Raw genomic sequence first — 16960 nt, 5'->3', positions numbered from 1 at the left:
TTAAATATTCATTTTGCTTGCTCTCTTTATATTTATTATAAACTTAATATTTGTCTTTATTTTTTAACATTACAGAAAGGATAAAAGAAAAATTCAGAATATCATATTTACATAATATTTGTAATTAAATATCTTTATACGTTACAATTGATGTGTTGTCTGTAACCCTTATTATTTTATATGTTGATTAAAATTGCATTAAAATATTTTTATATATCTTTTAATATGAAATGTTTTAATTATTAATTATATATATTTAAGGTAGAAACTGAATTTGTTATTTCTTTGATTTTACATATCTTTATGTAATTTTGAATGTTTCGTTATAATAAAATTTGTCCTCATTCTATAATGAATGCTTTAACTTAAGGGTGCGGGCAACATATATTAATTAGAATAATAATATTTTTATTTTTAAAAAATAGATAATCTATGTAATTTTTGCGAATATTGCAAATATTATAGACCCATAATGTCTTTCGGTGCTTTTGTATGAATGTAATGTCTTGTTTAATAATTAATTTTACTTTTATAAAAAATAAGTAATATTAAAAATGTAAATACGCATATATATAATAAATTTTTAAGTACTGATATTGCATATAAAATTTTTTATGAATATATATGTAATTATGATGATGCATCAAACAAAGAAATAATTTTTAATGATATGAAAACATTTAATCTTTCTAAATTTTGTATTATGAAATAATTATGTTATTGAATATGATATTAAATTTTTATATAATAAAATATTCTATTATGATAATCTTTATTTATTTTATAATTTAATGCAATTCTAAGTTTCATGTTTTAAAAATGTGTCATTATAATTCCACTGAAAGTATTACTAAATAAAGTTGAGAAATTTTACAACATTAGTATATACTTTTAAGAAAATAAAAACAAACGATTAAATGAAATCAAATAAAAAAAAAAATGAATTAATTATTTAAGTTGCAAATGCAAAGTATAACAACATTATTTAAAAAAATTATTTAGTTCCACTTGTTCTTTACATTTGTTTTCAGTATCTATGTAAATATTTTAATAAATATTTAAAAAGAATGTATAGAAGAAAACTTAAGTTAATTATAGTTAAAAATATGATATTTCATAATTAGTATTAAAGTTTGCAAGAAAATAAATAATAAATAATTTTATCTAATACGAATAATTTGACAATGCATTATTATAAATGTAAAAATAAGCAACATATTTCCAAAATAATTAATAAAATTTATCCGAAAATTTAAATTGTTTGATTTAAGATTCCATTTTTTATATAATTATAGAAATACGATAAAAATGAATAATTTTAACACTTTATTCTAAAATGAAAGGTTTTAAGAGATTCTTTGGTAATTTGTAAATAAATTTACTACTACAAGCAGACTGCAAATTCACCAATACACATCACCATTTTCCAACAATTTCACTGACATTGCATAAACTCTCACATTAATCTGTAATCTCAGAGTATGAACAATGAAATGTAATTAAATACAGTGACAACGTAGCAAAAGAGTCTATCTCTAAATCAGTTGAAAAAATTATAACACTGTTACAGAATCAGAATTACATTTTTATGTGAATAACTCAAATATAAAATTACATAGAAAAACTTATGAACAACAAAAAAATTCATATATAATTCTATGTAATGTATATACAAAATAACGTATCAGATTAGGGCAGTTATGCACTATATAAATTAATAATCAACGAATTATATTTCATTTTATCTATACATATAAAATGAAATTAAATATTCATGTAATCTTATTAATACAACTTTCACAATTATATATTTCCCTTGTTTAATTTTAATATTAAAAAATGTCGTTTCATTATTACATTTTTGTATATTTAGTTTTGCTTAGTTAAAATTTACCCTAATTATATACGTAAAATTGCATATACTTACACAGAATATCAGTATTGAATTAGATTTATATATTTTTGTATTATCAATTTCTTAGAATTATTTTTCTGTAAAATTTGTGTTTATAAACACAAAGTATTTTCTGCAGAATAGACAGGCCCTTTTGTCGTATGCTCACTGTAATGAGGTACACAGACATGAAGACTTAGCTGTAAAGATCATCATCTCCATCATCTTGGAAGGCTTGATCACCTTGTGTTGTGTCTTGAGTACCACTTGTTCCACTTTGCGGAAATCTATAAATTTTATTTTATTTATTATTATAAAGCAAATGTAAGTTCATATATTTTAGATAAAATATTTGATCATGAACTGAATTTTATTTAAATATTGATTTATGTACAAAGATAATATATATTATAAAATTTTTAAAAAACATTTAAATAATTTACATATTTTACCTGAAATTGCTGCCAAATCCACGAGATTGTTGAAGTGTTTGTGCAAACATTTCATATTTTCTAATATCATTATCAGATACAGAACGTCGTGCAAATCTCATTGCTTCTTCAAAATGAGCTCTAGTTATTTCTGGTACAGGATCATCCTCATCCATCTTTAATATGTAAAAATAATGAAAATATTAAATAAATTATATTTTACTAAAAGTAAAATACAATATTAATTTAAAATTGACTTCATATAAATAATAAAATATTTTTAAGTGTAAAAGTTTTATTTTAATCTTTTCATAATTATTTAAATATTTATATGCATAAAATAATTATTAAAATTTATTAATTATAAAAAGCTGAAAATATATTTTTTTGATATATTTTCAAAAATTTTGATAATAAATAAATATTTATTTTTTAAGTTGCCTATTTTGAATTTTTATAATTTTATTATATTATTAAAGAAAAAAAATTTTAATTATTATGTTATTATATATATATGATATTCTATATTTGTAATATATAAAACATTATTATCCAGAACAAAAATTAAATATTTTATAATTATTGAAAACATTTAATATAAAAGAGACTTATTTTTTTTATATTATTTGAAAAATACATTTTACATTTAAAATTGATATTGTAATAATTATTAACATTTTTTTTTCAGTAAATACAATTTTAATATAACATTTATTTTAACATTACAGCAATTAAAATAATTATCTAAATTCATACAAATAAAATATATCAAACATTACTTACATCCATAGATACAGATGGATTACTAGCACGTTCTTTTTCTCTTCGAATTTCAGTTTCAATGCTTTGTCTAATAGCAAGTTTACATGCACGTTGACAAATTTCTGTTATATCAGCACCCGAGAAACCATGTGTTACTTTAGCTATATAGCTTAAATCTACATCCTATAATATTAAATATTAAAAATGTAATTAAGCAACAGTTAAAACAAAACATAAAATCTTATTAAAAATATGAATTTATTTAATTTCTTGTACCTTTGCTACAGGTGATTTTCGGAGGTTAGCTCTAAAAATTGCTTCTCGAGATTTTTCATCTGGTAATGGTATATAAATCAACTGATCTAATCTACCAGGTCGTAGAATAGCGGGATCAATAATATCAGGACGATTAGTAGCTCCTATGATAAATACATTTTTTTTTGCTCCCATACCATCCATTTCTGTTAAAATTTGATTTATTACGCGGTCTGCTGCTCCACCAGCATCTCCTAATGTGCCACCACGAGATTTAGCAATAGAATCAAGTTCATCAAAAAATAATACACAAGGAGCTGCAGCTCTTGCCTATAAGTTTAATAACAATAAATGAAATAATTCTTTATTTTTTTGAATTTAAAATACTTACTTTATCAAAAACATCTCTAACATTCGCTTCAGATTCACCAAACCACATAGTCAATAATTCTGGACCTTTTACAGAAATAAAATTTGCTTGACATTCATTTGCTATTGCTTTAGCAAGTAATGTTTTACCACAACCAGGAGGTCCATAGAATAATACTCCTCTGGAAGGTTGCATACCAAATTTCAAGAATTTATCTGGATGTTCAACAGGATACTATATAATAAAAAAAATAATTATTTTATCTTATAATTTAAATAGATATAATATATTACATATATATTATATACTGCTATATTTTTTTATAATATATATTTAATAATTGTCTTACCTGTACCAATTCCTGCAATTCCATTTTAACATTTTGTAAACCTCCAATATCATCCCATGTAACAGTTGGAACTTCCACAATAGTTTCTCGTAGGGCACTTGGACTACTTTTAGTCATAGCATACTAAATTAGAGGGAAACATAATATTATTTATAAAAATTAATATACATTTGTGAAAATATTTCAAGATTTAATATATATAAATTAATTACTTTGAAATTATCCATAGTGACAGCAAGAGAAGATAAAACTTCAGCATCTATATGTTCTTCTTCCAAGTCAATAAGATCCATTTTTTCTCGAATTTGTTGTAACGCTGCTTCAGAGCACAACGAAGCCAAATCTGCTCCTACATGCCCATGTGTTTCAGCTGCAATCTAAACAAATATGTTAATTTAGTAAAATATTATATGAAAATTAATAATTCAAGAATTTCAAATTTAATAATATAGACCTCTTCTAATTCAACATCATCTGCAAGTTTCATATTTTTTGTATGAATTCGTAAAATTTCTAAACGACCAGTAGCATCAGGTATTCCAATATCAATTTCCTTATCAAAACGACCAAAACGACGTAATGCTGGATCAATGCTATTAGGTCGATTAGTAGCAGCCATTACAATAACATGAGAACTTTGTTTCATGCCATCCATTAAAGTTAATAGCTGAGATACTATGCGTCTTTCTACTTCTCCATGAGTCTAAATTTAACAGTATAATATAATATTAATTATACAATTAATTTGTGAATTATATAACAAAATAATTCATAGAAACCTTTTCTCTTTTTGGAGCAATTGCATCAAGTTCATCAATGAAAATTATAGCTGGTGAATTTTTTTCAGCTTCTTCAAATGCTTTTCTTAAATTACTTTCCGACTCTCCCGCAAGTTTACTCATAATTTCAGGACCTTTTAACAGAATAAATATTAATATTCTATGAAAAAAAAAAAAAAAAAATTTTTTTTAAATTAACATACCATTAATAAGAAAGAAGAATGCTCCTGTTTCATTTGCAACAGCACGAGCAATAAGAGTTTTTCCAGTGCCTGGTGGCCCATATAAAAGAATACCACGAGGTGGTTTAACTCCAATAACTTTAAATAAAGATGGATGCCTTAAAGGTAATTCTACCATTTCCTTGATTTGAGCTAATTGTTTACGAACTCCACCAATATCATCATAACCTACAGCATTTAATGCCTCTTCTTCTTCCTACAATGTTTTTGAATATTTGTATTATAATAAAAATAAATAAACGATCATTAAAAAATTATTTAACTAACCTCCCTTTTAATAGCATCACCTTCACAATGAATAATTGTATCAGGAGCTACAATACAAAATGGTCCAGGATCTGTTTCTACTACTTTAAATTCTACAACACGCATACCACCACGTACAATAAAATTATCATCTTTATGAACAGGACGATAAGCTTCCAAGAAGTATGGTTTTAAATATACTTCAAATAAGTTTCTACAACAAAAAATAAGATATATATTATATTATAAATAATGTTTATATAAACTAAAAAATTAAAAAATGTTAAATAAATAAATTATTAGTAAATAATGAATAATAAATTATTTATTTTCTTTTTATATACAAAATACATTAAACTTTATGTTTCATATAATTATTATCATAAAATTCTAAATATTTTTCTATTTAAACATATTTTTTAATACATTTCATAATTCATAATTATATTTCTATATCATTTAATAAATTTTTAATATCAACTATATTTTTATAATTATTATGAAATGTTAAAAATATATGTATCATCATATTTATATATTAAAATTATAAATGAATAATTTATAAAATAAATAATATTAATTTATTTATTTATATAAGATTTATTTTATAAATGAAATAATGATGAATAAAATAATTATAATTATATGGATGATAAAGATATGGATAAAGATAATTATTAAAATGAGAGATAAAACTAAAAAATAATAATAAATAATTAAAATTAAATCTTGATTTTAAGTTAATTTATTAATTTTATATATTAAAAATATATATAATCAAAATAAAAATTATTATTGCAAAAAATCATATGCTTAAACATAAAAATATCAAAAGTAATATATTTAAATATAAAAAATGAATAATTATTATATTTCTTTAAGAATTATTAATTTACCCTGTAAGACCAGTTACTGTATCATCCATTGGTAGTACATGAATACGTTTTCCATATTTAACTTCTGGACATGCTTGTACAGAGACAACGTCACTTAAACGTACACGTAAGTTATTTCTTATAACACGGTTCATACGAATTTTTTCATCGGGACAAGTATCATCAGAAAGAACAATGCATACAGTTTCTTTGCGTCTTTTTCCTTTCAACAATACTGTATCTCCTCGGAAAAGTTGTAATTCATCCATTTTTGCTTGAGACAGAGCCACAACAGAATTGTCATCTGCAATAGCTTCATCCACTAATAATCTATTTGGCTTGTCCTTCTTTCGAAGGATTGCTGTTGCCAAATCTTCACTGTTATAACATAATGCATTTTATTAATTTAAATATAATAATAATAAAATTATTAAATAAAATTTATATAATATTTATACAAATAAAAAATTTAAATTTAATTTACTAGCATTTATATTACGTAATCATTTAGATTATAATCAACATAATTTTAAACTTTGAATTGTTTTATTTATTAATAGGATTAACTTTTTTTTTTTTTTTTATAATTACAATACAATTCATATCTGATTACTATTTTAGATATAATAAATAATTATAATATAAATTATTATCACTAAATTATTATATATATATTTAACATTTAATATAAATTATTATGTATTTATTATTTAATAATACAAACTATAAAAATTAATTGAATTTTCTAATCTGTTTATATAAATTATAATAATTTATAAATATATATATATTTATAATAATACATACATTTTAATGAAAATATTTGATTTTTTATATTTTATTATTATAAAAATTAAAATATAAAGTATATTCATTAAGTCATAAAAAAGTATTTTTAAAATATTTAATTATAATAATATCACGTGATAAATACAATATATATTCATATCAATAATTATTATCAAATAGTAAAGTTAATAATTAATTTTAAAACAAATATATTCAATTTCATACATATGACATATATATATATGTATATATACATTTATCTTAAAATATAAATAATTTTTATTTTTATTAAAAATTCATTATGGAATCAATAAATGTCATAGTAAAAAAATAAATCATTAATAAAAATTTCTTTGTCATATTCGATATAGTATTCGCCATGAACAGTCGGCACACAAAAGTGATAAGCACGATTTGTATATTATGAACTATTCTTTAAAAAAAAAAATAATAGTTTATAAGATACAATCACTTTTTACAATATAAAATTTAATAAATGTTATTTACTTTTATAAGAATCTATAAAAAGACGCGTTGCGTCGACATGATGACAACGTAAAATTGGAAGCCAGCATGGATGGATATTATTTGCATATTTCACGTTTGAAAATTGAAGTATAAGAATTAAATTATTGTAAGTATTACCTAATTAAACGCTTTTTCTGTTAAATTAACTTACCTTTTTGGTTCGCCCATTATTCACTTGATTTAACGCAAAAGAAAATGCACAGACAACGATCAGAACTCAGTATCGTAACACGTACGAGTCAGCAACACCTATAGTCAGTCCAATGAACATTCTCATTTGAACTTTCATGGCTTGCATTAAACTCCCCATTGTTGAATCAAAATCTAAAGGCAGATTTACAAAAAAACTCATCATTTTATGTTATATATTATTATTATACATATATTTTTAATAATTTTATTAATTATTATAAAGATAATTAAAATACTTTGAATAACTTTTACTTATTTTTTATTTTTATTTTTATTTTTCTGAATATATAAAGATTAATATATATTAAAATAAAGTTTAAATGAAATGAAATATTTGTACTAAATCCATGTGTACAACTTTTTAAATAAATATAAACTTATATTTAAAATTTTTCTTTTTGTTAATTTTAAATTTATGCTATATTCATTAGATAATCTTAATAGTATCTAGTAAAAGTGTATTTAAAACTAAACTTTAGATCACGTCACGACGTTCTCGAACTGAGAATACGATAAATATACTTGTCAAATCGGTCTAAAATGGCTGGAATTAAAGGTTATTCGGCATATTTTTAATTACATTAAATATATAAAATTTTTTTATAAAATCAAAAAATATGATATTGCCGATAAAAATTTAATAAGAAAGATAAATTAAAAAAATAATATGTTCAAACATAACCTTACTATTCTTATTATCATTGCTGTCAAATTCTTTTATATTTATTAACTTATTTTGTAATTTTTTATAATATAGATTTATTATTCCTTTTACTTATTTCTCTTTATAAACAATTATTTTCAGATATAAATATTTATTATGTTCAAATATTTAAATATTATATTAAAAGATGAGAAAATTATTAATTATTAAATTGAATATTTTTTTTTAATATTTATATATAGATTATTAAAAATATAAGAAATATTATCTCATATAAAAATATCATATATCTCATATATAAAATGTGAAATTGAAAAATATTCATTATGATAGATAGATTATGATTTATATTTTTATATTTATATTCTTCAGTAAAGTTTTTTTATTAATCATATTTAATTTTTATATGTATTTTATATTAGTTAATTTATAAATAAATCATTTATTATATTATATAAACTTATATTTATATATAAACTTTTTATAAAGTTTTTCATTAAATAAATATAAAAAACAAGTATATAAACAATTATTTTTTAATTAATTTTTATAATTTTAATTTTATAATATGATATAAAATTATGATAAAATTATATTGTATAATATAAAAATTATATATTTATATATAATATAATTTCTTTATTTTGTTACATGCTTTTAATGATCTTCATTAATAAACAGCGTAAGTAATTCAAATTCACAATCTATGTAAAATATTTTTTTATAATAAATGTAAATGTATAGTAAATGTAACAAAAAATTATTTTATAGATTAGTACTTTTGGCATTTGGTGGATCTATTGGTATGACATTTGTCATACTTGGCTGTGCTTTACCTACATATAAGTAAGTATATATTATAAATAAATTAATATTGTATATTAATATTATTTATTTTTTATTTAATACTATTATACTATTATATATTATTATATAATACTATTATATTATAATATTACTTATGTTTTATTTTGACAATATCAAAATATATAAATTATTCTGATATTAATATAAAATAGTATAATTTTAATCTTATTATCAAATATTAAAATATATAAATTATTGGCAAAATATATATATATACATTGTTTTTAGAGTATGGTGGCCATTTTTTGTTGTGTTATTCTATATATTAGCACCAGTCCCAACTATAATTGCACGTCGTTATACAACAAATGATTTTGAAAATAATCCTAATCCATGTTTGGAATTGGCAATATTTATTACTATGGGCTTTGTGGTATCATCTTTTGCTCTTCCTATTGTCTTAGCTCGGTCTCCAGTCAATGATCCAGTGGTATATTAAAATTATGCATATTTTTTTTAAATCTTAAAAAAATATTAAATATTATATTATATTTTTATATTATTATTGAACATAAAAAAATTTAATAATGTAATAATGTTATTTTTTATTATGTATTTTCAGATACAATGGGGTGCTTGTTATTTGACTTTAGCAGGTAATATTATTATATATCTAACTCTAGTCGGATTTTTTGTAACCTTTGATCAAGACGAACTCGAATATAACACATGTTGAAATACTGTACTTCATTGTACTTATTTATTAATACTACATGGTAATATCTTATTTTATTATTTCTAATTAATTTTATATTCTTTTTAAGTATAATTTGAATACTTTCAGGTTTTTGCAAAATAAAAAGAATGTAAATCATATACTGCACTGACTGACAGTTATGTGCTGATTCTAAGTCATCGCAAAATTTATAGTATATTATTTACACGATATATATATTATCACAAGTCATTTATAGTAGATACTAATACTATAACAAATAGTATTACAATAACTAATATTAAAGTCAATAATGATTTATTTTGCTATTTTTATGCAGTAACTAAAATTTCAAATTGTAAAAGATTAAAATTTTTATAAACTTTTTTGGATAAAATTAGAAGTATGACTATGCTGAAATATGTAAAATTTAATATACTATTTATTGAATTTAAGTTCTTGAAAGCAATATTAATAAATACAATTTTTTATATTATGTATTTCATATTTCCTATTATTTTTACAAATTAATAATTATAAATTAAGTAAATTAAGTTGTAAGTTTTTATACAATGTTTTGAAAAAGTATTATATCATATTAATATAGTGGTTCCTATGAAAAAAGTACATATAAAATTTTTATATTAAATAATTTTAGAGAAACATATTAAAAAAATTATATTAAAAAAAATAAATAATAATAATGCTTCTTTACAAAATTTAAAATAAAACAGCATATTTTATATTATATAATTTTATTATAATTGATGTTATACGAATTAATTATAAAAGTTAATAATTATAAAAGTTTAACAAATATGATTATATTTCCGTATATAGCAGAAAATTCAATTCCCAATTATATGATATAACTAAAAGTAAAATAAGTACAATAATAATAAAACTTTTTTGTTTATATTGTTGTTGTTGTTATATTGTAATATTTTTTATTTTTAAATATTTTTTAAATCAAAATTAAAATATTTTTTAAATTAATTAATTTTCAACATAAATGATTTAATATTTTTTCATGATATCTATATAAATTTAGAAGAACAAAATATAATATAAACATTTCAGATTTTAATTAAAAAAATGTTATATTGTTATACAAAATATTATTGTTGATTATAATTATAATATATTAAAATATTATATATTAAAACTAAAAATATATTAAAACTTTTGCTTATATATTTTGATTATAATTATAATATATTAAAATATTATAATATATCAAAACTTTATAATTTAATAAAATCAGTGAATTAGCCTAAATTTCCAAATTTTAAAATATATGGTTAATTTCTCTTTTCTTTACTGAATAACAAACTGAATTCGTTTCTTTTTCTTCCGCGACTCTTTCAATTCATTTCTTTTTTACATGTTGAAGTCTATTTCAATATTTTTTGAGAAACAATATTTTCTTTAAATTATTCTGCTTCTTCTTTAATAATAATTTCAGAATTCTGCTAATTTAAAAGTTTTCTCCATGAATGTACAATATCCATTACTGTTATTTCGTCCCATGTTTCGCTAATTAAATCGAAATTTATATAAAATTATATAAAATTATGTAAAATAAATTTATATAAAATTTTTTAATTTCATTATGATATTGACATATTTAATGAAGTAATTTCTGTTGAAATAATTTTTTAAAATTTATAATCGGTCGAATAATCGAAGATGTATTAAATGATAAGATTATTAATTTGAAATAAAAATCTTGTTCCTTCTCTAAAAATATAAATTACTTTTAAAATTATCAATAAATAATAATACTTTTCCTAGATATAGAATATTTTTGTTGTTGATATTGCCATATATTGGATTTAAATTGATTGACATAACAATCATTGAAAATAATTTTGTCAATAGAATTATTATTTTGATTCTTATATATTATTGCTAATATGTGTTTTAATAATTGAAAAGCACATTTAATAACAAAAAGTGGCGGTAATTTATGCGTACCTGAATATTAACACAAAATGCTACAGTAACATAATCTTCATTTGTTTTCTCATTTTGATTCTTCTTCATTCGATAATATAATTTGTGGAAAAATTCTCCACATTAAGGTTGTCTTATATATATTATATATATTTTCTTTATTAATATTTTCTTCATTCAATAGTTTTGTTAATTTTTCTGTTGTAAATTCATCTACTTCAGTTTTTTTTTCATGAATATCTAAACCATTTAAATTGTATCTTTTTTTAAAACGCTATAACCACGGCTAGGTGTAAAATTTGTCGAACTACCAAATTTTTTATGCAACTCTTTTGTTTTTTCTTATAAAAAAAAAAAAAAAAACTCGCTAAAAACATCTTTCATTTGTCTTTCTAAAATCCATTCAAATAATCGGATATCTTCATTTACAAGTACATGATATCTTTTTTAATCTTTTTTTAATAATTTCTTGGATTTTTCGAAATTTCTCGAAGTGACTCCATATTTTTTCGGTATTGTTATATGGTTTTTCTATGAAGAGCATATTCAATAACAAGTTTATTAATTTTCACACCTTTTTCTAATTTCTGAATAATTTCTAAACGTTTTGCTACTGTAGTCACTTCTTTTTGAATAGAAGTAGATTTCGATAATTGATTCAATTAATTTTTGATTTGTAAAATGTTTGATCTGTTAGTTTAAGTATTAATTTGTGTCCAAATAATAATGACATGATTAAAAAGTTAATACTATTTATTTATTAATATATTAAGTACTTATATATTCATTTATAATATATCATTCGTTAATTTTTTGTAAAAAATTTAAATTCATTTTAAATTCAAAAATTATGAGTCAGTCATAAATAATTGTTATATATATATATATATATCATAATTTTATAATAAATTAATTGCTATATGATTATATAAAAAAGTTCTATATATGCTTAGACAAAAGAAATACACAATTTTATGTCAAAGTCTTTCCTATAATGTTTATTATATTTTAATATTTAAAATTGTATCTACACATTTGTATCATAAATTTAATGATTATAATATAATTTTAACACTTTTATTACTTTTCTAAATCTATTTTATAATACAATAAAATATTTGGTTTGTATTAAATTTTAGATTGATTTTAAACTAATTTTTTAAAGCTAATAACATAACAAAAATTTAAAGTGCTATCTTATATATATATTATATATTATCATAACACTTTATTACTTTTACTATATCATTATTGTTTCATAAATTCACAAACAAGATAGAATTTGAAGATAGATAACAATAAGTAATTCCTGGAATATATAAATACATCGAATGCCTGTGACAGCTAAGGGGATATCACCATATATAATTTATTATAGATACAAGTATATACACTAAATGTAACTAACTTTTATTAGTATTGGAATTCTGAATTTTTATTTTAAAATTTGATAATGAATTATTAAAATTGATTATATTATATTAATATATATATATATATATATTTATTTTTAATTTTCATTGTTAAATCTTTATAATAGATACAAATGTAATGTACATGTATATGTAAAATAATATGAATATAATTTATACATTATATACATGTAATATGAATGTAATTTATATAATAATAAAATAATTTATACTTAAGTATATGTTTATTTCATGTTGTAAATTTTATCTTAAGACTTTATTCATTATAAAATATTATTAACTTATAAGATTTATCAATAAATTAATTTTATTTTTTATAAAATAAAATAAATAATTTCTTTAATATCTACATGGAAATAAAAGAATAAAAATATCATCTTGTAGAAAATATTTATTTAAATATTTGCAGAATAAATTTTTAGATTGATTTTTAAATTTTTTAGATTTTTAGATTTATATAATGTATGAAATGAAATATCTTTTTAAAATTATTTAATATCAATGTAAATCTTTATGTAATAGAATTATATAATAGATTATATAAATAGATATTATTTCATTTATTTATTACAAATAAAATCTATATTTATATAAATATTCAAAGTGTAATACATACACTTTTATTAATTATTATTTCAATAATGCTTAGTTTTTCATTTTTCCATTATTATTCATAATTTCAAAATAATATTAACCCAAATTTTAATATTTATTATGGTTACCATAGTTACATTCTTATTTACAATTTAGATACTTTCCTCATACAAGATATACATTTAACATACATTTATTTCAATGAAGGTAATGTACTTAAAAAATAATAGTTTTTTTTTATATATTGCATAATAAAATTAATATAAATATGTATACAAATAAATATCAATTAATGAATAATATAAATGACAAATTTTACATAAGTAACTAATTTTTTTCTAATTCTATACCTATTATTTCAATATTTTTAAATTTAAATATATTGATAAAATATTCAATATAATCTTTATTTATATATTATATATTTATAATATCTCACTTAAAAGTGTATATAAAAACAAATGATTTTTATCTTCTATCAAATTAACAAAATTTAATGTTTTTTAGAATTAAATGATTATTGTATTATAATATGAAATAAAGTAGAATTAAATAATTATTTTATGAAATATTTTATATATATTTTATGAAAATTAAAATTTATGAAATAATTAAAAATTGAAATTTATTATTTTTGCTTAAATTTTATATTAAACTATAAACTTATAATAATAAATTTTATGTATTTATGTATAAAAAAAATCATTTGTAAAATGATAAGAAAAAAAAAACAAAATGATGATTTTTAAATATCATTGAAATCTAATAATCAATAATTATTATTTATATAAATTCATAACACTTATAATAATATAATAATATATGAATTATATTAAATTATATATGAACAAAAATTATATTCAAATAAAAATAAATGTTTTATATCAATAATATAATATAAAAATAAAATATTGAAAAATAATATTAATAATACAATTTATTTATTTTTGAACAGAAGTTTACTAATTCATCAACAGAATATATTAAAAAATATAAAAATGTGCAAAAAGAAACAGTTGTTACAAAGCCTTTATCAAATATCATTAGTTTAAAAGAATTGGCAGATGATACATGGTTGTGGAAAAAAAGTCAAAAGGACTATACTACTAAAACACTTAAAAAATGTATAACCAAAAAGATGAAAATGAAAAAGATGTTAGCAGAAGAAAAGGTAACGCAATTTCAATTTTTACTTATATATGAATTAACTTGAAAAAATCTATATTGTAATCATATTTAGCATAATGTAATACAGAAATAACATTCATATATATATATATATATATATATATATATATTATTAGCAGAAAAATCTTAAATAATTATTTATATAACATAAAGATAAATATATAACATAAAGATTGATGATATAAATAAAGCAATCTTATTTGTACTCTTACAACTCTTAGATTAGATTCATAGACTTTTTTCTAATTATACAAAATATTCATATTCGTTATATTTATTATTGTCCCCATTCGTATCTTCGTGAAATTCGAAAACTTTTTTCTAAATGACAAGAGTTAAAAGAAAGAATTATCTCGCCAACCTTTTCCTTCAAATTCAAAATCCAAGAAATATACGTCATATATATTTTGTACCATATATAAATCGTAAAAAAGAAACGAATCAATGTAAATCAATTATTTTTAACGTTTTAAACTTGTATTCGAAGTTTATAAAAGTAAAATAAAGGAAATTATATAAAATTAAATTAGCAATCTAATATTCAATCTTTAGAAAATTATTTATAATTCACTCGGTAACAATAGTAAGATATATATATATATATATATATATACATTTTAAATACATTTGCATAAAATTCTTAACAACGAGAAATTATTTTATTTCTTTTCCAATAGAATGTAAAGTAAGAATAGCATAATTTATTTTACTTTGTTTTTTACAAATAACACGATTAAGCGAGTAGTTTTAAAAATATTATATTTATTAATATTTAATAAATTATAATTATTAAATATTAAAAAAATGAGAAAAAAGGTATTATGTTTTTATAATTAAACATAATATAATAAAATTATAATATAATTAAATATTTATAATTAAACATTTTTTACATTAAACATTAAACATATAATTAAAATATTTATAATGTTTTTAAATTAAACATATTAGTATTATAAAATGATATTATAGAATTATATTTGCAGATATTTCAAATAATTGAAGCCGAAATTCCGAAATCTGTGGAAGAACGAATAGAAGAAATATTGAAAGAAATTAAAAAGAAAAAAATGGAATTTGTAGAAGAATATCAAATCGATAAACCAATACATTTTAAAAATTATTGTATTACCGATAGTGATTTAGATTATTATGATAATATCCATTTTGTAGAAGCAAGAAAATATATTACCGGTAGATTACGAAAATTTGCAAAGTTTGTTTATCAAAATTTTAATTATTTTTATTTCTATATATAATGATGAAAATTTTGATGAAAATTTTTTTACAGATTTGATGATTTAATGACTGAATTAGAAACAGAAATTATTGATACTTATAAACAAGTTCTTATAAAATCCATACAGGAAGATTATCCAATAGTCATACGAGCACCTGTCCCGTGGCATCAATCTAAAGTGATGGCAAGTCATTTAATGTATTATAATTTATTTATTGGAAATGAAATATTGAGAAATGTTCAACATTTATATTTTATCAAGTAAGCATTGCAAGTATTTCATTGCATAATATAAGAAATAGCGCGAAATTATCAAAATTAATATAAGGAAAAATATAATAAGACATAAAAATATAATAGAACAATACTTAGATGTTAAAAGCATAATATAATATAATAATCCAATATTTTTGATTAATTTTTTTGTTTACACACAATTACCACAAATTAATGATGAGTTTGTATCATATTTATAATGTATTTTCAAAATTTGTTTCGGAAAAAAGAGTAAGTATTGGTTTACAAGTATAAAAATGATTATATTATAATTATAATTTTAATGAAAATATTTAAATAATTGACTTGAAATATTTAAATATTTAAATATGACTTGAAATATTTAAATAATTATTAGCTAGAAAATCAATATGT

At 19.2% G+C, this 16960-nt stretch overlaps 2 protein-coding genes and 1 pseudogene across 3 annotated transcripts; 1 reads left to right on the top strand and 2 right to left on the bottom strand.

Moving 5' to 3' along the window:
- Window positions 1-1362: 1362 nt before the first annotated feature.
- On the bottom strand, window positions 1363-7824 carry LOC122714610 (transitional endoplasmic reticulum ATPase TER94). Its single transcript, XM_043936094.1, has 13 exons — window positions 7672-7824; window positions 6225-6581; window positions 5350-5542; window positions 5044-5278; window positions 4841-4974; window positions 4516-4764; window positions 4274-4438; window positions 4062-4184; window positions 3734-3946; window positions 3364-3672; window positions 3109-3270; window positions 2347-2501; window positions 1363-2181 (listed from the first exon to the last, which is right to left on the bottom strand). The coding sequence occupies exons 1-13, from the start codon at window positions 7686-7688 to the stop codon at window positions 2091-2093; spliced, it is 2403 nt and encodes an 800-aa protein (XP_043792029.1). The 5' UTR covers window positions 7689-7824; the 3' UTR covers window positions 1363-2090.
- Window positions 7825-8184: 360 nt separating this feature from the next.
- On the top strand, window positions 8185-10316 carry LOC122714592 (leptin receptor gene-related protein). Of its 2 annotated transcripts, none has more exons than XM_043936065.1 (5): window positions 8185-8268; window positions 9148-9222; window positions 9472-9673; window positions 9806-9959; window positions 10028-10316. In XM_043936065.1, exons 2-4 carry the CDS (start codon window positions 9182-9184, stop codon window positions 9917-9919), a joined length of 357 nt encoding a protein of 118 aa, XP_043792000.1. In that variant the 5' UTR covers window positions 8185-8268; window positions 9148-9181; the 3' UTR covers window positions 9920-9959; window positions 10028-10316. The 2 variants fall into 2 exon arrangements, with proteins under 2 accessions (XP_043792000.1, XP_043792001.1); XM_043936066.1 differs by lacking the exon at window positions 8185-8268 and adding an exon at window positions 9018-9058.
- Window positions 10317-11346: 1030 nt separating this feature from the next.
- LOC122714599 lies at window positions 11347-12513 on the bottom strand (annotated as a pseudogene).
- Between the last annotated feature and the right edge of the window lie 4447 nt (window positions 12514-16960).

This window comes from Apis laboriosa, unplaced genomic scaffold (genome assembly GCF_014066325.1).
Source record: "Apis laboriosa isolate Shangri-la unplaced genomic scaffold, ASM1406632v1 scaffold33_cov142, whole genome shotgun sequence".
Classification (NCBI taxonomy): Eukaryota; Metazoa; Arthropoda; class Insecta; order Hymenoptera; family Apidae; genus Apis; species Apis laboriosa.
This window is presented reverse-complemented; position numbering and strand designations above follow the sequence as displayed.